The 24532-nt window shown below is 27.7% G+C and overlaps 1 protein-coding gene across 1 annotated transcript in view; it reads right to left on the minus strand.

Moving 5' to 3' along the window:
- Nucleotides 1–851: 851 nt before the first annotated feature.
- LOC136071841 (RNA/RNP complex-1-interacting phosphatase-like) overlaps nucleotides 852–24532 on the minus strand; it is a 44250-nt gene continuing 20569 nt past the window's right edge. Inside the window, exons 3-9 of the mRNA XM_065797321.1 lie at nucleotides 18692–18747; nucleotides 13630–13726; nucleotides 13393–13475; nucleotides 13235–13287; nucleotides 9177–9281; nucleotides 4335–4410; nucleotides 852–1246 (exon numbers count right to left, since the gene is read on the minus strand). Coding sequence (XP_065653393.1) covers nucleotides 880–1246; nucleotides 4335–4410; nucleotides 9177–9281; nucleotides 13235–13287; nucleotides 13393–13475; nucleotides 13630–13726; nucleotides 18692–18747 — 837 coding nt within the window. The 3' untranslated portion in view covers nucleotides 852–879. The remainder of the gene's footprint in view (nucleotides 1247–4334; nucleotides 4411–9176; nucleotides 9282–13234; nucleotides 13288–13392; nucleotides 13476–13629; nucleotides 13727–18691; nucleotides 18748–24532) is intronic.

Raw genomic sequence — 24532 nt, forward strand, 5'->3', positions numbered from 1 at the left:
GAAATTTATGGACGACCCAAACAGCAAGAAAAACATCTTTGGGTAAAATTGAATTGAAAATTCAAAGTTACCCTGATTTTAGTTAGATTTTAGCTGAGTGGAAATATATATCCCTTTCGTAGCAAAATTCAATGTTACCCAGAATGAAAAGATTGATAACTGGTTCAGCTTTTAACATTTCTTTTTTGATAAAAAAATTAACATCTAAATTACTTTTCTCTAATCAGTTTACATTTTTCATTAAAAAGTAATTACATCATTGTTCTTAGATTTATTCACAGAATATTCCTCATCTATATGAATATTTGATGGAAAAAATGGAATTGCCCTACTGAGATGTTAAGTGTCAAATATAAGTCAGGGTACGATAAGGAGAAACTACTTTTAACGTAAATTTAAAATACTGTTTAAAATCAATGGAATTCAGCGAAAACGGGTTAACTGGTCTGAATAATTTTTTTTATTACTATGGTACTGCCTATGGAAAAATATATGTTCACGTGCCATACTATTTTGTAATTTTTATACTGCAAGCGTAGATTTGTATAAATGTGCGTATAGTCATACCCACACATACATAAATAAAATTTATTAATATTACATATGCATTACAATCACAAATAAAACCAATCATTTAACGTTCGCTGAAATCTTGCAGAGGAGCAAACCTGTTATTTCTTTAATAGAAAAAGTTTTTGAAAAATAGTTCATTTAATAAAAAGAATCAAAAAAACTCCAAAATGACATAGTTCAGTGAACTTTATTTCACCTGATAAGAAGTGAAGGATAAACACAGACGCACACATACACAAAGTAAAACCATTAAATTAAGGTATAAATAAAAACATCGCTTTCATTTGAACATAATTTCTTCCATTCTTAATTACCATCACAATAAAAATCTTCTTGAAAAAAGTCAAGCGAAACATTTTCAACAAAGCTTTCGCTTTCATTGCTTTTTGATTTTCCTGAAACAAATTTTTTGTCATCGTTGGTACTTTTAGATGGATGTTTATCGCCCTGCAAATTGTCGTTTGTATTGTTTGCAGTCGAAGCGAACGGTTTTTCAGTCCCATCGTTATTGTATTCTGTATCATAGTTAGGCTTTTTAATTTGTAAATTATCGTTGCTTTCGCTTTTCCTTTTTTTTCTTTCTTCAATAAATCGATTATCACGTTTGAAGCGAAACTTGTTAAATTTCCAGCCATTTAAACCAAGAACGTAAGTTTCCCAGGAACGATATAAACTAAAAACAAAACATTTCAGTATAAGAAAATCAATATTGGAATATTCAGGGTTGCCACTCAATTTTCACAAGTTTTCCTTGAGTTCCTGTATAACAAACGTTTTCCCCCAAGTTTAGTTTCTTAAATTCCCTGAGTTTTCCATTATCTTTCCAGGTTATTCCCGAGATTTTGATAAATAAAATAAAAATTAACCATCATACAAATGTTATATATATATATATATATATATATATATATATATATATATATATATATATATATATATATATATATATATATATATATATATATATATATATATATATATATATATATATATACACACACACAGTGGCGACAAAATAAATAGCACAGATTGATGTTCAATATGTAATGATATATTTTCCAGAGATCTGAATTTTTGAGGTCTAAACTTTTTCAGCCTAATAAAATATTAAATTTAGAAGATAACATTACTGATTAAAAAAAGAAAGTAACTTAGTAAAAAAAAAAGTACAATCATATATATGATTTAGAAGTACAGAATAAGGGGGCAATTTAAATTGCACACCCTGTACAAAATTATAATTTCGTCCTTTTGCTACCAAAATCATGGAGCTTCTTTGTATAAATAGTTTAGAAAACTTTATTAGAGGTAAATTATTATTTAGTGGGGTATCCTTTTGAGTCAATTTGATGAGATCAATTTTTGGCATCGTTCAGGCGTAATGGCGTCCCAAGCAGCTTTTATTTCGATCCAAAGTCGGTCTAAATTTGTTGCAATTGACCGGTTTATGTTTCTGTCAACTTCCTCCCACAAATTTTCAATCGGATTTAGGTCTGGTGACTGTGCGGGCCACTCCAATACATCAATCTTCTTATCGCTAAACCACATTTTAACACTTTTGGCGGTGTGCTTAGGGTCGTTGTATTGTTGGAATTTCCAAACCACAGGGAGATTTTCCTTAGTATATGGCAACATGACTTTTTCTAGTATTTCTTTGAATAAGTGTTGATCAATAGTCTCTTGAATTCTATGTAACGAGCCCACACCACGAAAAACTGCCCCAAACTATCACATTACCACCACCATGTTTTACGGTCTTAAGAGCATACCAAGGGCTGATTGGTTTTGGGGACGACGAACATATTGTTTTCCGTCGGATCCAAAGCGATTAAACTTAGTCTCGTCAGTCCAAAGCACATTTTGCCAAAAACTTAAATCCTTGTGTACGTACTGTTTTGCAAACTTCAAACGGCTGACGAGATTATGTTTTGAGACCAATGGTTTTTTTCGGGCAACCCTTCCTAATTGCTTATTTTCGCGTAAGCAACTTTTAACAGTGCTGACAGACAGATCGAGTTTTAAATTTTGAGGAATTTGTTATTTAATTTTTGGTGTGCCAACAAAAGGATTTAGCTTAGCGATACGGACAATGACTGCGTCTTCTCTGGGGGTTAACTTTCGTTCGCGAGACTTGCGTTTTTTGTTGCATAATGAACGCGTATCGTTAAATAAATTAATAGCATTGATAACTTTTTTACGAGATTTTGACAGCTATAAATGTCAAATGAGTATTTCTCTTCAAAAAGGTCGACATTGTTGATGCTATAAAAAATAACAGCAATTTCTATAAATACAAAAAAGTTGGCATATATATAGCACTGTGAATACGACTGTGAATATGTTTTAGACCACTTGTATAATTAGACATATTTACTACTTTTTAGATAAATTAAATGCTTATTTTATTTTTAAATGCTTAGTTTGCATTTTTAGATTATTAAATGGATAAAATATCTTTAATAGAGAGACAAAAAGTTATTGTGCTTCATGAAGAAGGTTATTCGCAGCGCCAAATTTCGTTCAAAACAGGATATTCGAAGAAAGCTGTTGCAGAAATCATTAAAAAATTTAGAGAAACTGGCTCCCTTGAGGAAAGAAAAGTGGTAGACCTCCTAAGCTAACAAAAGATGAATATAAATATTTAAAAACCCTATCTTTAAGAAATAGGAAAAAAATATAAATCGAGTTGACAAAGGACATTAACACAGCAACTCAGAAAAATGTCAGCTCTTCTTGTATTGGACAACACCTACTCAATATGGGATTACGAGGGTGTGTTGCAATTCGAAAACCATTATTATGGCGTGGCAATAAAAAAAAAAGACTTAAAAATGCAAAACAACACAAAAATTGGGCCCAGGAAATGTTTAATCAGGTTCTGTACACCGATGAGTCCAAATTCGAAATTTTTGAAACAAAAAGACGCCAATATGTTTGAAAAAGAGTTGGAGAAGCTTTCAGCCCGAGTGTTTAAACCCTACTATTAAACACGGAGGAGGCTCTATACAAGTTTGGGGCTGTTTATCTTCATCTGGATTAGGTGATTTGATCAAAATAGAGGGGCGACTCACCGGGGAACGCTATGTCGATAAACTAAGGCACCATGCTGTATCTTCCGGAATGAGACTAATAGGTCATAATTTTATTCTGCAGCAGGACAATGACCCAAAACATTGTTCCCAAGTGGCAAAAAATTATTTAAATGAAATGGCAGAGGAAGGAGTACTGGAATTAGTGACCTGGCCTCCTTAGAGTCCAGATTTAAATATAATTGAACATATTTGGGATTACCTGGACAGAAAGAAGGTTGAACATGCTCCCTGAAATGCTGAACAATGTTTTGAAGTACTTCAAAGAGAATGGCACAACATACCCCAAGATTTTATAACTAAATTGTATAAGTCTATTGCCCGGCAAATATCGGTTGTGATTAAGGCAAAAGGAGAACATAGTAGATATTAGGAGTTTTTAATAAGTTTGACATTAAAAAGTTTGTTATTGTTCCATATTTTGTGTGAGTTACATGTGTTTTAATAAGTTTATAATATAGAACTACAAACTTAAATATAAGAGAAGAATTCTCCGGGATTTTTTGAAAAAATTTTTCTTTGTATTTAACAGTTTCAAAACTGAATCCAATTTTTTGGATTCTTTTTCTGTTTTGTCACATTTCCCTTTTTAAAGCAATTGTCAAATCATTCTTGTCAGAATCTTCAACAGATAGAACTAGAAAAAATTAATTTAACATATATTGCACTTACAATTGTGGTTCGAAATTCATTAAATCTGTGATATAATCTTCTCTTTCCATTTTATGACCACGTGATATGTTAAACACTAAAGTAACAGGTAATTTAAAAGAAAATTAAAAAAAATAAAGATAGAAAGAAACGATCTTAATTTATTATGGAATCACACAGAATTTTAAGTGAAACTTCATTAATCAATAACGTCTTTAAATCAAGAAAAATTGTAAAATACTGTAAATATTTAATCAAGTCTTATATAAACAAAGTCTTAAACAAAGCTTGGTACAGCAATGAACATCAATATGCTTAGCAAATAACAGGATAAAACAGTTTTAGAAAATTTTGAGAACAAATTAACATAGTTGCTACTTGGTGTGATAATAAAAAAATTCAACAAAATACAAAAAAAAAATGTTCTTCTATAATTCTTATAACCTGCTTCACAATATTTTTCCATAAAATTGTCCATAACAACTGCCTTTATAAGACATCAAATTTTACTCATTAATTATAAAATAACTTTTTAGAAAAAGTTATTTTATAATTAATTTTTATAAGAAATTTTTATCCCTACATTAAAAAGATAGATATTCTGATTAAATGAAAAAGTTCAAGATGTGCTTACTTTATGTTTACTTGTTCTACAAAAGTCTATGTTAACTTTTTTTAAACCACTATTATTATTACTTTAATTATTAATAACACCTGATGACTAAAAAATGAGACAACTTTAAAATTGTTATTATAGCCATAGTTACATAGCTATCAAATTTAATTTAAAATAAATTTATAAACAATTATATGATATTCAAAAAAGTATATTTACTGGTTTTCAATAACATCATTAAAAGCAAATCGACCTAGATGAACTGAAGTCATTGAGGCATAACGTTTTGCCACTTCCGGATCCATTTTGTTAAAACAATTCACGATACGCTGTTTGAGTTGAGGAATGCTTGTTGCTTGATAATTATCCTCGTAGACTAAGCATTTCAACTGACCCCAAAAGTCCTCAATTGGTCAAGCTTCTAATACATTGGGTGGATTTTTTTACCTTTGGCAGGTATTTGATGTTATTGACATCGAGAAAAGGAACCACTTCATTTGCATAGTGCAAACTAGCTAAATCTGGCCAGAACAAGTACTCTTCATTTTTATAATGTTCATCAATGAAGGGTATTAACTGCTTGCGGAGACATCCGATGTCTGCTTGTTTGTTGATTGCCTGGCCACTTTCAAAAAACATTCGTTTTGAAGTCTCGTTGGGCAATATAATCAAAGAGACTAGCACCTTTTTCTCGTACTTCTTCTTTCTTTTGAATTTGACGTCACTAGTTGTAGATGATATGTCGCTAGAATAGAAGCCATTGTTGCCAGCCAATGTTGTATTCGCATATGTGAAATATGATTCGTCATCCAAGGTAAAATCAAAATTCCTAAAATTGCGATATATATGCAGACACAAAGGTTTGATTCGAGCTAGTTGGCTTTCACTTCGATGTGGAATCTTTTTCTTTTTGTAATATCTAATATTCATTTTGTTTTTAAGAATTTTAAATATATGCAATTGGTCACAATTGAATCTTCCAGCTACTTGACGTTATGAAACACCGTTATGATGATCAAATGCCTTTTTCAATTAGTCTATGTGCTTTTTGTCCATTTTTTTCGCCTTTGGAACGCTTCTTTTTTTTCATTGATAGCCTAAATTATTGTCTACACGTTCTAGAGCATGATATATGGTCGCTTTCGATGCTCCTTCATCTAGAAAGTGTTTTACTGTGAAGATTTTTGGCTTTTCCAGATGCGAATTTCTAAATTGGCAAATGTGTTTTCTTAGGTCTTCTTGCAAACTTGTTTTATACGGAGCCATTTTAATTAATATTTTAAAACTATAATATAAGATTGATATACTCCTATAAAATGCTGACATGTTTAAAAGTTTAAATGCTTAATGACAAATTATAACTGGTTGACTTGCTTTTTTCCTTTTTCGGACATAAACAATTTGTAATAGTATTAAATTTATGAAACTTTTTTAAACATTAAATTAATTATTTTTTTCTTGAAACTAAACATAGTATTTAAAGATAAACAGACAGAACTTGGATTATTCAAATAAAATTAAATGGTTGAATATCAATAGGCATTTAATTTTAACAGACTTTTTAGAAAAGATTAATTCAATTTTACAATTTTTTGGCCCTAAAATTAGAATTTTTTTTTTTTTGTTATCACCTCCTCAAGGCCACTACAGATGAGGAGGCTACTTAATAGTGGTTATAACCTTCTCTCAACTCTATAACTCCGAAACACGAACCTTGACAAACGGAGAAACAAGTTGAGCGCGGTACTATTAGGGATATGGTAGAATTCTTAGAAATCTTTTATGAAAAAACCACTTCATATCTTTTTTGGCGGCACCATAAATGACGGATAGTGCTGTTAAAAACATTCCAAATTAGGTTTAAAGCTTAATTTGAAATGTTTTTTAAAATTTGTAGCGGTTTCTGATAGGTAGTAAGTTAGTCCTTTACCAAAAATTGCTTCTGTTATATTTCTTTTTTTTTTTTTTGTAAAATAATAAAAGTTTGGTAACGCAAAATACAACATACAACAAGAGAATTTTTAAAAATCCTTATAGAATAAGAATCTATAAATTGAAAAGAACATCAGAAAATATTTTTATATACTTTATTCAGAAAGTTTTTGCTAAAAATGCGAATTTATGATGTTGTGCACTATGCACGCTGACAATTTGGTTTGTGGTCAGTATAATTCGTCATTCATTTAGGTACCAAATTTAGTACCGATTACTGAGTATTTTGATAGGTATTGGTACCAAATACTGAATTTCAGTACCGTGACAATACTAGAACACTCTAAAGATAGAATTGAAAAAAGTTTAGCAACACAATGACTTCCTTATTGTTTGGTAATAAAATTGTGTCTAAAAGCAAGCGATCTTTTATTAAGAAATTCATTAAAACTATAAAATAACTGCTTTTTTAATGTTATTTTATTTTGATTTATTTTGTAATAGCTTTATTTTAGCTCTATTTTATGTCTGATAATTTTATTCAGATCTAACTAGTATTCTTTCAGATATAAAATATTAAAAAAATATTAGGCTACTGTTATTTATGTATTATATATGACTTTTGGGGACAAAAAAAATGGTTTAACTTAACAGTTTAAGCTATCTGAGGTTCAAATTAACTGGAGATTTTTATTAGTAATCAATTAGGCAATTTCAAGGGACCAAATGAAACAGTTCGAGATAGCAAAAGTTTGAGTTAACTAATATTTGACTTACCGGGAATTTACTGTATAACTCTATATTTTAGCCATTACTTCGAACGCTTATGTATACTGGTTCTGGCATGTAATACGCAGGAGAAAGTGTACATATATCAAAATTTTTTTATGTTATAAATTTTTATTATCCTCAATATAATTACTCATATTAGATTATGAGTTTAGAAAGTATAAAAATGAATATAGAATATAGATATAGCAACATAGAAAAATTATTACTAGAGAAAAATTATTACTTTTTAGAATTTACTTTTCCAGACAAAAGCTAGGGGACGTTTACTCTGACATAAAATTTCCTCTGCCTTGGAGTTCCAAAACTAGAGATAGTGTCTCAATAAAAATATTCATCCTAGACAAATGTTAACTGCACCTAGCTAGTTTTGTAAAATTGTTTTCTACCTAGTGCCTAATGCTGGATCATCTTAACTTATGGGTTTTTGCCTGTGACTCCTTGGTAGTGGCTCAGCAACTCTTTCTGATATATTCTATGCGGTAGTAATGTAGTGGTAAGAGCGCTCACTTTGTAAGCGAGAGGTTCGGAGCATAAAGAGCTCTTTGTTACAACCTCAGGTTGATTAGCAGGCAACCACATAGCTTATTGCTTAGCAACCACATAGTTTAGGCTATCATAGACTATCTATGATTGAGTCAAGTTCTCTATTAATTAAAAACATAAATAATGTACCTAAAATTTTAAATAAAATAAACCATTATTACCCACCAAATTGTTTCAACCTATCTTATAAAAATTTATCATCTTTAAAGTAACTTTTCGCTGATGGTATTTTGACATAGGTATTGGTGGAGAAAAGGTTTGATGTGTTTTTCAGTTTCATTGTTTACAAACTTTTACAAATAAAAAGAATGCAGCATCAAGAGAATGATTTAAGTCCCTTTTTGGAAATGTTACATATTGTGGACCCAGACAATGAAATTAACATGATTTATTAACATAAATCAACAAGCCAACAATTTATGTTAATTTATTAACATAAATTAACATAAATCAACAAGCCAAGAAAATTCTAACAACATATTGACAAAATCCAAAAATTTGAGCAGAATATAAAGCCTGATCAAAATAAGCTGTTGATTAAATCAAAACATTGCACTGAAATTATTCAAATTGCAGGTAATTGCAAAAGCCAAATCAGGTTACATATGGGATTTCAACGATGGGATTTACACACAAAAAAGTAGCAGTGCAAGTGATAAAAGCCCTCCAAACTTAAGTTTGCTATGGAATTAACCAAGCTTTTGTAACTAAACTCTGACAATCAGTCTCTAGGGCTAAGCCGTAGATATGCTAGAGTATAAGTTACAGTTATGGCCCGTCCTAATACCACAATTTTAAGGTGGACTCTAATAACTAAAACTTTTCCAGATGTTATGTTAATAGTGTTATGTTGATACTTAGTGTTATAGTTGAAACTTTTTTCACAATTTTGTTTTTTTAAATTTACAACTATGAGGCATTTATAATATACAACTAGCTAGATAATTTACTTTATAAAAAAACACTCAAAATTCCCTTACTTTGAATAGCATCTACAGGGTTAAAACCAAGAGATTGGATAAGATATCTACATATAACATAACCTGTTCTATTTACACCATGTGTGCAATGTATTCCAACAAGTCCTACATTTAAATAAAATATAAAACACAATTTAACAATTGAACTTTATTTAATTAGTCTAATCAGCATTTTTTGTAACATATTTGGCATAATTAGTCAACAATACATTTGACATAATTATAAATTGACAACATAACGGGTTGTGAATAAGTTTTTGGATTGGAATAAAAGCCGTACTTTTTTTATTTAAAACACAAAACTTAAAATAATATTTAAAAAATTTCTATTTTTAGTATTTATAAAGAGAAAAAAAATTAGACACCATGTCTTCTTATATGGTCAAGTCTTTTCCTAACACCCAAAACATGGTTTTGTACAAACTCAAGATCCATTTTGCCAAGACAGTTAATAATTCTAGATTCTTTGCTGTCCAATCGCTTTCATAAACTTTATTTTTTATGTTTCCCCAAAAGTCTTCTCTTGGCTGTGCTTTAGGGACATTTGCAGGATTGATTGATCTTGGTACAAAATTGATTTTTTGCTCATTTAGGTAATTTACCATGCTTTTAGCATAATGAGCAGATGCCAAATCTGGCCAAAATACATACTCTTCTATACTATAAAATTTATTTATAAAAGTAAATACTTTTTAATTATGGTTTCCAGGTGGACTGTGTTAGCTCTCTGCCAATCCTGATGGAAGAAAATACGGCTTTGATACGCCTCTTGGTAAAATACAAAGCCAAACCAATAATTTTTTTCATGTTTGGCTTAAAAATTAAACTTTACATGCGGGGAGTCAGAGTAATATCACTTGAAAAAAAAACCCAGATTTACCAGGCTGCAACAAATGAGTTAAAGTAAAGAGTGATTCATTGTCTAAAACAAAATCTATAATAACAACAGGTCTACCACAAGATATTTTCCTTATTAATGCACTGTTAGTTTCAATAAACTTAATCCAATTGTAAAGAGTTGATTTTGCATACCCATAAAATGGCCAGCAATTTCCTTTTTTTGTTTATAATGATTATTTTTTCAAAACTTGTACAAATCACTCTTAATGTTTTCATATTTTGCCATTGTTTAAAAAACATTAACCACTTAACGAATTTGCTCGACATATGTCGAGCAAACTTTTTTAGCCAAAAAAAATTTGCTCGAGATATGTCGAGCATTACTAAAAATTGGTATACTTTGAGAGCTAGCTCGCTATATGTCAAGCAAAGCTTCTGATTGGTTATTATGATATCTGATGCGCTTCCTGTACGATAAACTTTATGATAAAGTTTTTTACGATAAAGTTTATGTAATGTTATATAATTAGAGTTTTTAATAAAATCATAAATTTATAAATTTATTGAAATCAACTTTATATTTTATTGTTTAGAAATAGAGGAAATTAAGTTTGCAACTAGGTTCACTTCAATTTTTCAAGAATTTTGCAAGAATTTTATGCAATATTGCAATGCTCGACATATGTCGAGCAAGTTTTCAAAGGTCAATTAGGAAGGTCATAAATTATTAAAATATATTAAAATTTATTAATTATTATTATTTTCCTTTTTTGCATGGTTAAAACAGTAAAATCAATTAAAAAAAAAAATAGATTTGTTTTTGACACACTTTTGAAAATTAATAGGTTCGTTAAGTGGTTAAATTTAAAGAAAAAATTTTTTTTTTCGATTTTTTCAAACACTATTTAAGCACTGCCTCAAGATGAGACTACTATGAACTTGTACATTTCTTTGCAGAGGTAACTTCAGTCCAAAAACTTATTCATAACTTGTTATAATATGTTCATAATAGAATGTGATAAATTAAATACATAAAAAAAACATACATAAAGTTTTTCATATAAAAGCAACATGATAAAAAGTGAAAAGGGTTTGGTGTTTTCGAAATATATTTAAAAAATCATAATACAATTTTTTAAAAGCGTTAATTTTATAAGTTATTTAAATGCTGTTATATAGTCATTTAAAAAACAGGTGCAAAGTTTTATTTATTAAACACCATTATAGTTACATCTAGATAAAACCATAAAAAAACTTTATTTTCAATCCAAAATTTAATGAAAACTTTAATATTTACTTTTTTTCTCCTAACTTATTTAATGTTGATAGTTAAAACACTTAAATATACTCATTAAGCTGATTTTTATATACTTTAGTATAGTAAATAAACCAGCAAAAACTCAAGATTTTACTGATGATGAGATAGTAGAAAAGTTAACTAAATTATTTATTTCAATCATTTTTATATTTTTAATTAAACTAATGATCATACATATTTAAAAAATATTTTGAAAAAAATATATATTTATCTTAATTAAACTTTAAGCTGACGACTTTTTCTATTTTTTTGAAATTTTACTTATTTTTTGTATGGTTATTGACTAAAAAAGTTCTTAATTCCTTAAAGTTTAAAGGAATTATGTTTTTCGGATATATCCAAAAAACATAATTCCGTTAAATGTTAAGATGGAAACAATATTTTTGCAAGTACTTGACATCATCTCCTGGATCTTCATCTCTGATTTTGAGTTTTTTTTTAAGCTTCTACTCACTCTTTCTTAAAATCTGATTCATCTAAAGCTAATATCTTTTCCGTAAGATTTCTTTTATAATTGACCATTACTTTTCAATAAAGATGATTTAGATATTTGCTTTTTTAGGTACAAATTCAACACCATTTTATTCATAACATTCTAAAGACTTCTTGTAGCCAAATCAGGTCAAAATAGGGCATATCATGGTTCTTAATGAATGGTATAACATATTTTTTAAATCATTTTCCTATATACAAATACAAGCTTAAAGGCTGACAGGTAAAATATTGGTGAAGATTGCTTGCCATAAAAGCAACTTGTGAGTAAATTTCTTGAGTAGAATATACTTAGATTTCTATCTTTTGACTAATAAAAAATGATTAGCTGGCCTGGCTGAAAAATCTTTATTGCAATGAGTTTCATCAACATCAATTGTACACATATTTTCTCAGTTTATATAGCTTTTTAAAACAAAGAACTGCTTTAATTTCTCTATCAATGGATCGCTTTGGAGTTTTGATTTTATGATGTTCTTTATATTATTGAGATTTCAGTAACTTTTTTTTTGACTGCATTTGAATTATCTGACAAGATCTCTATGAAACTGACATGAATTTGCCTTTACGAAGCAAATGATTTTGTTTTATATTTATCTTTAAATTCTTTTTATTTTTTATTTTTCTTTTGATAGATTGAGTCTATACTATCACTATATATAGTGAAAAAGATGTACTTTGAAAAAAATTTATAATTTTTTTTAGACAATATGTCTGACGTCATACTGAAATAGCCTGCTGACAAGGTTTTAAGTAAATGCATTAACTATCTTATAGCCTATTACTGCAAAGTAGTACCACTACATCAACTGAGGGTTTGGACTGAGGCAGCAATCTTTTCTTTCATTATTCTTTGTTTTTTGCTTCTTTTTCTGAAAAAACTGTATGGTATAAAGATAAGCAAAATGAGTAAGCAATTGCTGATTGATATACGCTTTAGTATGTATATATGTATATATGTATATATGTATATATGTATATATGTATATATGTATATATATATATATATATATATATATATATATATATATATATATATATATATATATATATATATATATATATATATATATATATATATGAATAACTTTTTTATCTGAGAGTAACTATATATAATCAGAACATGCATTGGAAATATTAAATGATATTAAAAAAAAATATAAGTGGTCTTATTTTTAAAAGTACTCAAACAAATACCAAAAAACTTCCGAAAAAATATTTTGTGCTACAAAGAAATTTTTAGAAAACTATATATACACACACATATAAAAATAAAATTTAAGATTTGCACCAAGACACTTAGAAACTTAACAAACACATAACTGACAAAATTAGACACACTATGAGCCATTATCACTATCACCCAAAATGTGACATAAATACATAAGGAACACATTGGAACACTTACTTTTGCTATCTCGCCCATGGCGAAATATAACATCATTGAGAATACGCGTCACTCTAAACAAATTTTCCTCTTACAAAATGACATTCTCAAACTATATGTTTAAATTAAAAATATTTTTAAAGTTTTAAAACGAAAATATTGGTCAATAACAAACATACCGATCAATAACACAATCATCTGGAACTATACGGCCTTCACATTTTAACTTTTCATATTGAATTCTTTGTTCGCAAAAAATTTCCTAATAAAAAACAAAAATTTTATTGGCAATTTATGAAAAAATTATTAGTCAAAATTTTTAATATCAAAAGAACAAAAAATGCTTAATTAAAAAATCCATGAAAAATGTATATTGATGAATCTTAAGAAAAAAATACCAAAAGCCAAATACATACCCCATTGTAGTATCTGAATGTATTTGTCAAGTCAATAACAACTGCTAGATCTAACCCATCATCCCAAACCTGATTGCACAAATCATATGGTGTAAACCTAAGTAAGAACAAATTCCATTAAAAAAATTTTTTAATATAAAAAAGAATTTGGATTAAGCACTGATTTCAAAAATTAAAATGTGCAAAATATTAATACTGTTCAGACTTTTTAGAATTAAAAATAACCTTTAAAACAAAATATTTTAGTACTGTGCAGACTTTTTAGGATTGAATTTTTTATTTGATTACCTCAGGAAATGGTGTTCAAAAATAATTATGACAACAATCTATAGCAAAGACTTAATCATCTCGCAGCCATAATTTGTGGCTGAAACTTATATTTTTTTCCAATATCAAAAATTTTAAATAACATTAGCTTTATAAATTAATATTTAAATCCAAATATGATATACAGGTTAAATCATTATACTTCAACCAATAGCCTGCGGGTCACTATCTCTGATTTTCCTGATTTTTACATATTGTTATGTGCATTATGTAGATAGGTTAAATTTGAAATTTCAGACTTCCAAGGTTCAGAAATTATAGCCTTAGAAACATGACACTGTGGTTCCACTTGATTTACAAATGGTCAAAGCAGACTACTTTAGAGTTGTATAACTTTTTTTTTCACTTTCAAGAAGTGTCTCATTTTTTCTAGAACTATTTTCTAGATAGTTCTCTTTAAAAAAGTGGTTTTTATTAATTTGTGTTAAATTAGAAAAAAATTATGACCTCCTCAACTTTGGAAAAAATCATAAAATTGCTAAAATATGCCAAAATGAAACTAACTGTAGCATTATTCTATTTGCCCACAAGTCTTTACAGATAAGTTTTCTGATTAGCTACTACTGTCTGCAATAAATTGGCAAAATATAGGCAGCTTGTAGCAGTTTAGAACTCAAAATATCTAAAAGCAAAATGTCCACTTGTTTATTAAGTCCAATCTTTTTATTAAGAAATAACTTACAATTAGTTGCACCCTTCACATAGGCCAGTTGGCAACTTAGAGGGGCACTGGTTTCTAGTAACACATTCAACCATCTCAAAATGGCTAAAAATTAATAAAATAAATCGATTAAATGCAAAGTCACAGTGAAATCCCCTTAAGAAACTCTTACGTTTAACTTTCTATAATTCGAATCTCAATAATTCAAAAACCTCCACAATTCGAATGGATTATTTTATTGAAATAGAACTTTTTATACTTCTGACAAGTAAAAAGCTTGTTAAACCGTCAAACTCTTTTTTCAAATTTCGAATGTTTCGAGTTTTTGAAAAAACGATTAATGTGAATCAGAGAAATTGTTTTCTTTATGCAACAGAGACTGCACAAAGAAAACAATTTAAGCGGAAGTAGAAAGCTAAAATGGAATTGGAGAAAAACAAACAAAGACATTTTTCACCTGGAAGAAGAATAAAAATAAAATCAAGGAAATTTGACTAAAGCGAGTGAAAATTGATATGATTACCTAGTAAACAACACTGTACTTGAATTGCTCAAATGAATGAGAGCTGATAATTTACTAATTAGTGGTTTGCTGGTAAAATAAAAATCTTTATATTTTGCAAAAGAGTTAAGCTTCAAAAATTTTCATGCTTCGGAAGGATGGCTAGACTAATTTAAGAAAAAGAAAATTAATTTGGAGATAATTTGAAAAAGGGTTTTAAAGATATAAATCGCATAAAGACAATCTACAATTACTAACTTTTTTTTTTTCAAATTTAAAGGTTTAAAGCACATAATGAATACTGCTATTTAGGCCTAAGAATTACTATTTCTTTGTTTGTTTGTTTGATTTCTATTTGTTACTTTGAAAAAATTATTTGAAAAAAAAAGTCAACTTTTTATAATTCGAAAATCTCTCTAATTCAAACTTTCATTTTTCCACATAAAATTTGAATTAGAGAGATAGTACTGTATAAATTTATCTTTAAATTTGTTTTCTTAATAAGGTTATTTTGCTGCATTTCAGCAAACATGTTGAGTTTGAAATTACTCTAGAATGACTGAGCAAAACACAATATGTAAAAAAAACACTAAGACAAGTAGAAAGACATTGCTTTTTTATCGACTTTAAGGCTATTGTGAATTTATTTCAAGCCTAGTTCTTCTGATTATAACTGATATAAGCATTTAAGGTGTTCCCACATAGCTGTTCTTTAAATAACATTATCCTTGTACACCAGTTCCCCAGTTTTTCTCTAAAGTTAAATAGTAAATAATTTTCATCCCCATATATTTTATTTTACAAAGCTTTCCACAAATAGAACGTCATAACTATAAAAACACTTTATTTACACAACTGCAGTCACATTTAACAACTTTTACATCACATGACATTGATTTTATAAATAACTTTGCAAGAACCAATTTGTTCATACATTTAAGTTTAATTTTAAAATCGGAATCATCTTATATAGAAGGACCTTCTTTATGACATAACATAATTACTATCACATTTAAAAATGACATTTAAAAAATGTTCAACATCCACTTAGACCAGATATCAAATAAGATTATCAGATATTAAATTCAAATTTTAATAAACTTAATCTAGTCTAACTTAAGATAAAACTAATAAAATATTTAATAGTAAATAATATATATATATATATATATATATATATATATATATATATATATATATATATATATATATATATATATATATATATATATATATATATATATATATATAATATTAGAAACTAAAGATCTGAGAAATGAAAAAATAATTAAAAAAAAAAATAAAAGCTAAAATATACTTTTTCAGGTTAAATATAATATTTGTATAGACTTTCAGTTTTAATTTCAAAAAACAACATATAAATCCTTAGTTACTTAAAATAAAATAAAACAGCAAAAAAACAACAGATCTTTAAATCTGATAACTTCTTTGAGAAAAACATTTGTTTGGTAAGAATAAGAAAAAACATTTGACTGATATGAACTGGAATGCTTGAAATGCTCCTATTACCATAATTTTAATAACTAAATTAAGATAATAGGATGTCTCTTTTAATACACGGTTGTGGTGTAGTGATAGAGCACTTGCTTCATAAGCGAAAAGTTCAGAGTTTGATCCCCACTACATCCCTGGTAGTACAGCGCTCAACTTGTTTCTCTGCGCAGCAGCTTTGTTTGTCAAGGTTTGTGTTTCAGAGTTATGGAGTTGAGAAAAGAAAAAAATTTCAGATCAACTGTGTGAATATTAACCACCTAGATTTAGTGAGGGAATAGAAATTCACAATGAACAGTTCTATGAAGATTACTTTAAATTTTTTATTAGATTAAATCTTTTAAAATCAGTATAGATTTTAACATGGAACTGTTAGCTCCACAGCAATATCATATTTTTTAGGCTTTCATAAATTAATATTATAAATAATTTTGACACCTTGCCCTGAAAAAAAAGTCACCAGTATTTTTCCTAAATTATTTTGAAATCAAAAAATAATATTATTAAAAAGCCTAATAATTATAGAACTTTAAACTTATTTTATTTTGCATGACATATTTTCCAACTAAATTGTTAACTGTTATAACAGAAAAGTTCTATTGTACATTAGATGGAGGCTGCCAGGTAAAGACTATAGCTCTTAATGTATCAAAGGCTTTCGATAAAGTCTGGCTAATTTTCTCTATAAGCTAATAAAAATAATAATAAAATAGTATGATAGTTTTAAGTTAATGATTTATAAGTCACTCATACAGTCTGATCAAAGCTTTTAAATATAATATAAGTAATAATAAGCACATAGACATAGAACATATTGAAGGTATACTGCCAGAATGCACTAAGTCAGTTTTTGTTGGTTTTGAGTTAAGTCAACATAAACACTCATTAATTTATGCTTTATCACTTTTAAAACGCACCAGACCTTATATTCTATATAATACCAAGTTATTGATCATTCTCAAGTATACAATGGGAATATACACCATTGCATGAAAAAAATTTTTTTATTAAACTGCCATTATCTCAAAACAATGAAAAATGACTTAGTGCGTTCTGGCAGTATACCCTCGATATATTAAAAAATAAACATAAAACTCAAAAATCATATATGTTTGTAACACAATGCTTCTACTACAACTTTTAAAATCTAATACTATGGTGAATCATTTTTGTCAAATAGCAAGATATATATTTTTTACATTTTTGTATATAATCGTTAATTACAAAAAAAACGTCATTTCACTGCTAGTAAGGTCCTTGTATTATACTCTTTTTTTTTGAGAATTATATTAGGTTTTTTTTCAGTAAAAATGTTTAAACGATTTTCAAAATCTTTGCAAAACAGGCTTTTTATATCAAGAATTTCTGACATACAAATTGAAATTTGAAATGTTTCTAGTAAACATATTTATAAAATAAAAATGTCAAATAACAGTAAAGTTGTTTAAAATTCAACTCAAGTTGATTTAAAACACGTGTTACTCCAGAGACTGAAAAGTTTTAGATCAATGTTTGTTTTAGATATTAGCTCTAAATCATTAACATCTGTAATTTTCCTTAAAAAAAATATTCTAGACTAGTTGATTTTTCCTGTTCACTAATAATGAAAAATCTATTTCTTAAATAATCTTAATAAAGATTTATTAAATGCCAAATACCAAATACACACAATTGATGATTCAGACTAATAAATGCTCCTACTTTTTTCATTACAAATTCTATACCATTGTCCAATAAAATACTAATAATGCTTTTAAAATGAATAAATGAACCTAGTCTCAATTTGTTAAACTTTTTAAAGAACTAATTTATAATAACTGATATAATTATTGGTAACACAATTATTGATTTATTAGTAAACCAGTTTTTTGCGATCCTTATTTGTGACTTCTACTGCTTATAAGACATCTACTGCAAAATATTTTGTCTATAAAAATGGTAATATGCGTGTGTTCTCACTTTATGTCAATAAAAGTCATGACTTAAATGGTTATACTAATCGGCCTTAAGAAAAGCATTTTTAAAATATTAGACAAAAAATTATTTTTAAAGCAACTTACTCATCCTCTTTCTGAATTCCGCCTGGTTGATTGTTTTGTTGATTAGGATCATTACGCTAAAAATATCATAAAATATTAAAATATCATCAAATAACAAAATTAAACCATTAGCCATATTTTATTATCTAAATAAAATTATTAATTTTCCATATAACTTTTAAAGCAACATTGTTTTGAGGGTATTAAGTTTCCATCAATAACTACATCCACAGTTTTGATTCACCTTCTCAAAACCAAAGCGAAAGGTTACTCAGGCTTGGCTGGGAAGCGGGAGCGATCGTTCTCGATTACTGACCACGGAAATATTTGGTTGCAAAAAACTGGCCAGATTTTTTAGTCGTTTTGAGAACATTTCAAAAAATAAAACAAAAAAGAGCAAAAAAGATTAATTAGACTGATGAAAGAAATTACAAAAAAAAAAAAAAAAAAAAACTAGGAAAAGAAAATAACTTTTAACGCGAAAAAACTTAAAGCAAAATAAATTACGTTTAGAACAAATATTTTTGAAACATCGCTCTTTTATAACTTTTTTATAAAATTAAGCGACATTTTTTATATAAAGTAACATCTTATGATTGCTTAATAAGGAAACAAATGTTCTTTTATTTATTAAAGAGTATAACATAACTTTTATTTATATACTCATAAAAAAGAAACCAAAATAAAAATAGCCCCCGGCCCCGAAAAGTCCAACAAGATTCTAATAAAACTAATGCTAGTTTTTGTTTTATTTAAGTTTTATTTAAGCTAAATTATTTTATAAATAAAAAAGTTAATTGTTTTAATAACTATTTTTTGCTTGGCGTAGTTTAAAAAGTTTAACATATTTGAAACAATTCTTCTTAGTAAGATAAACAAATGAAATAACTAAATCATTGAGTTACTGTAGAAATTAAATTAAGTAGATAAAAACCAACTAAAAAGGTTAAAAATACTTTATGAAGAGGAAGCGGAACTGCTTCACAATACCGCTGATGATGTTTATTGAGTGGGTTTTTTAATCTTAATTAGTATTTAAAACAGAAAAAAGTAACTTTAAGTTTAAGTATAACGAGTTAGTAAGAATGACAACTGAAATGATAATAATTAGAGTTAGTAAACCCATATTTAATAACTTAAAAACTTTTCTTTCTCGGGGAAAATAATCAGTTATCGGGTACACGGAAGAAAATGGATTAGTTGTTGAAATATGGTTTAAGATTTGTGCTAGGCACAAAACAGCTATATTAAAAGATCCTTTAGTTAAAGGAGCGTTGGATTATTCGTTTATTGAGGGAACTTGTTTGGTGATAAAACATCAGGTAAAATTAAAATGATTTACTTTAATTTTAATTTTTCAGTCCAGGAAATAATTTAAGCATAATTTTTACTTAAGAATATAGTTCTTTTAACATGTTTCATTAAAAGTGTTATGTATAAAGTCTTATATAATGTTATATAATTGTAATTGTAATTGTAAATTGTAATATATAATTATATATTATATAATTGTAAAGTATTTTATAATTTATCTTATAAGTTATTACATTACAAAGTGAACCAGCTATTTATTGAATTATTTAATTTTAATCATGAAATTTTTTGATAATAATATAGGTTGATTGCCATCTTAAAGGACAATGTCATAGGTTGGCGGTACAAATTGAAAATGGCTACTCTGAAGATCCTGGAAGTAGTCGAGTCACCAATCTCGATATAGAAAACTCGGTACCAAATAACAGCTGCGATGTACTATTAAAGATGCTAAGAACTGTCTATGAAATGGCTCTAAAACCGAGCAAGCCACATAGTCATTTTGAGACGCTAATAAAATGTCAAAGAATTAATGGTGTACTTCTTTTAGAAGGAAAATGCAACAATAAATCAGGTTAAACGCAACAATAAAGCAGGTTAAATGCAACAAAGTTGTTGGGCAACTAAGTACAACTCATTCCTATTGGAACCCAACATTTTCAGCTATTAACTTTAATGGATTTTTCAGGTTATGTATGTACACCAAGTCTTTGGGTCCGGTGAATAGTTTATTTTTTACTTTTTAGTCAATTATTTTAAATATTGTTTTTAAAAAGTTATTTATCTATAGTTTTTATTTAAATTTTTTATATATAGTTTTTATTTAAGTTTTAGCAGATGCATATATCTCCTGCATTGCCAGAGCCTTAAAAGAAAAAGTTGCTAAAATCATCAACAATAAAAGCTTTTCACCATTCTCTCTGATGGCTCACAGGATAGAAAAACGAAGGATAAGAAAGAAAGAGTTGATTCTTGTGCGCGTTGAACGCAAGAGGATCCCTGCTTACTTTGTAGTATCTTTACTTGATATAAACAATTTGGGTGGTATGGGTGCTAATGTCATTAAAAAGGCTATTGACAGTATTTTTAATGAATCAGATAATATTCCATTAACTGCGGCAGCTTACAAATCCAAACTTGTCAGCACAACGGCCGACGGATCAAGCGTCAATTTTGGAATTTATAATGGTGTGTTAACACAATTAAAAAACAATAGAATGTGACTGATTAAAATTCACTGCATAAACCATCGTTAGAATTATCTATAAAAGGTGCTGTAAAAGATATATCACATTTTAAAGAGTGTGAACGCTTTTATACTTCTATTTTTAGTTAATTTCACAAATCTGGCAAATTAAAAAGCGCAGTTAAAAAAGCTGCTGAGGCATTGAATATTACATATTACACCTTGCCTAAAATATTGGGAATGCACTTTATAAGTTGCAGGAGACGCGGTTTCACAAGATTACTACATAACTGGCCTTTGCTTATTGTGGGTTTCAAAAATGCTCTTGCGGATCGCGACACTAAAGCAGATATGCGTGCTAAGATTTCTGGAATACCGAAACGGTTGCATGAATACAGACTATTATGTATACTTTGTAGTCATTTAAATATTTTAGAAAAATTATCTCCATTATCATTGTTTTTTGAAAACAAAATGTTAATGGTGAATGAATTAAAACCAGCAGTGGATGTAACTAAGGCTAGCTTAGACAAATTAAGTAATGAAGGTATCAATGATATTATTGATTCATATTTACTAAAGTTTAGAATCAATCAAAAAAATGGTACAACTAATCTTGCTTCTTCATATTTCAAAGGCTGCGAATTGAAAAAATCGAATCCAGAGTTCGTTGAGATTGAGCTCGGTAACATGGCTAATCTTAACTAAAAATGTCTTAGTTCTGCCATTAAATTAAGAAAATCAGCAATCAAAATCATTCTGCCATTGATAAACAATAGAGTTCACTGTCAAATCCCATATTCGAATCAATGGATTGGTTAGATCCACAATTATGGACAGCAGACAGCATGTATGGTGATGCCAGCATCTCTTTATTACTAAAGGAATTCTTTTACCTTTTAGAGGCTGCAGGAATAGATTTTAAAATGGTTCTTCCGGAATGGAAAGCTGCAAAACTAGTAATAAATACTCACTACACCATTGCATTCACACTACTGAAAATGTTTAAAACTTTAGTCTTCTAGTTAAACTTATGATGTGTATTTCTGGCTCTAATTCGGCTGTCAAACGCATTTTGAGTATTTTGACTGTAATACTGACTGATTGGCGTTTAAAGATGAACCACTCAACAATGGAAGACTCTATAATCATAGCAGGGAATGACCAGAACACACACACACACATTTATAAATTATTATAAAAAATTTTCAATTACAAAAAATGTTAATTAAAAAAAATATAGTAATTAAAAATTTTTTATAATAATTTATAACTTCCTGTAAAATATTTTTTTCTATAAATTGAATTTTTTTTGAGATTTAGTAACTCTTCCTGATGATCCAGCAATGGTGAAACTTCAAGTCGAAGATAAAAGTTAGATAAGTGTTTTTTACTAATTAATTATATATATATATATATATATATATATATATATATATATATATATATATATATATATATATATATATATATATATATATATATATATATATATATATATATATATATATATATATATACATTTGATAATATATTCTTAAAACAATTTATGAAATCTGAAAATCTGAAAACATAAAAAATCTCGAATAATACAATTTTTAAAACATTTCAACAGAATACTCTAAAACTTTATTCCACTTAGTAAGCGTATTTTTTGAACCAATAGAATTAGTTTGTTCGTAGATTTGGCAGGTTTTTAGTGTTTGCAAATATTCTTTTCATTCTTTTGCACCAAGATGTTTTAAGAACCATTCAAGCTTATGTATGTTTCCATGTATGTCCATAAAACAAAATTTTTTTTTGTTTTACGGACATACATAAACCTTCTCTAAATGCTTTAACCACAAAATATGAATAAAGGCGACCTAGGTTACTGTGTGGAGTACTTGATTGCTGTACTAACCAGGACATGACAAAATTTATAACAAAAAAAATGGCCCTAGTGATAATCAAAATACAAAAATTAATAGTCCATGTTAAACAGAAAAAATGCAACTTTTTTTCTGATTTCAAGCCTTCCCAGGAAATGCGTGGGGTTTTTTTCTTGTATGTACACATGAGTATTTTATAAGGCAAAGCAAGAAAAAAAAAAAAAAAAACAGTTTTAAGTATATTTTGTCCATATATAAAAAAAAAACAGTTTCAAGTATATTTTGTCCCTATATAAATGTCTATGTAATGCATGCGTATAATTTATGCATAACTTTTTTTATTATATAATCATATTTAATTGTTCACATGTATATGCACATTTAGCTTATATGGGTAAGGTGTTAAATTCATACTCAGTATGTCCATGGTTCGAATCCCATTTTTTCCCAATTTTTTTTTTTGTTTTCCTACTTTCCCTTTGGGTTTACTATGTTATTGGTGATATACCTAAACAATTATTAACAATTATTATTAATAATTGAATAACAATTATTATTATTAATTGTTCACCAATAATATAGTAGACCAAAAGGGTGGGGGCGGGTAGAATTAAACGCACTGAGCAGAATATTAAAAAGCAACATGTATCCAAAATTACAAAGCACTAAAAGATTGGGGATAAAAAACATACAGGAATAGAAAGGTAATATGAAACAATTAAGGCTAGGTGAAAAATGTGCAGACAGAATGGCCTAATTAAAGCTTAAAACTATGTATATATGTTTGTGCGCCTTACTTAGAAAATACACTGAAAGGCTTGAATGGTATAAGAAATCTAAATGTGAAGAGATGTGTATCATTTATAAACATACAACAAAAAGATTTTTATGTACAAAAAAGAAAAAACCACGGACATACCGTGTATGAAGTTATTGCCTTAATCAAATAAGCTAAACGTGCATATATTTATGAACAAAAAAATAATTATATAATAAAAAAAGTTATACATAAAAGTATTCACATGCATTACATAATTGTTTTCATATAGGAACAATATATACTTTACATATATATGCTACAATATATGCGTTACATTAAAATTATACAAATTTATTTTACAAACAGATAGCAATTTATATTTTCACTTTCCTCTTTAAATAAAAAAAACAATTAAAATATAGGAAAATTATTCTTTTTAATGTCAACTTAAAAACTATTTTTTTTTTTTTTTTTTTTTTTTGCTTTGCCTTATCAAATTTTGTTGCTGAAAAAACAACCGCTGTAAAGAAATAAAAACAGTACACAAATTATTTAATTAATTTTTTATTTTTTTCTATTTAAATTTATATCAATTTCCTATTTGTTAGTTTTGCTTTCTTTTATTTTGAAACTTAGTTTTTTGTGCAATGTCTAATATAAAAAAACTTGCCAATGGTCGTGACCAAGTTATCTAAAATAAAATACTCATACATGGACATACAAGACAAAAA

The sequence above is a fragment of the Hydra vulgaris genome, chromosome 05 (genome assembly GCF_038396675.1).
Source record: "Hydra vulgaris chromosome 05, alternate assembly HydraT2T_AEP".
NCBI classification, from domain to species: Eukaryota; Metazoa; Cnidaria; class Hydrozoa; order Anthoathecata; family Hydridae; genus Hydra; species Hydra vulgaris.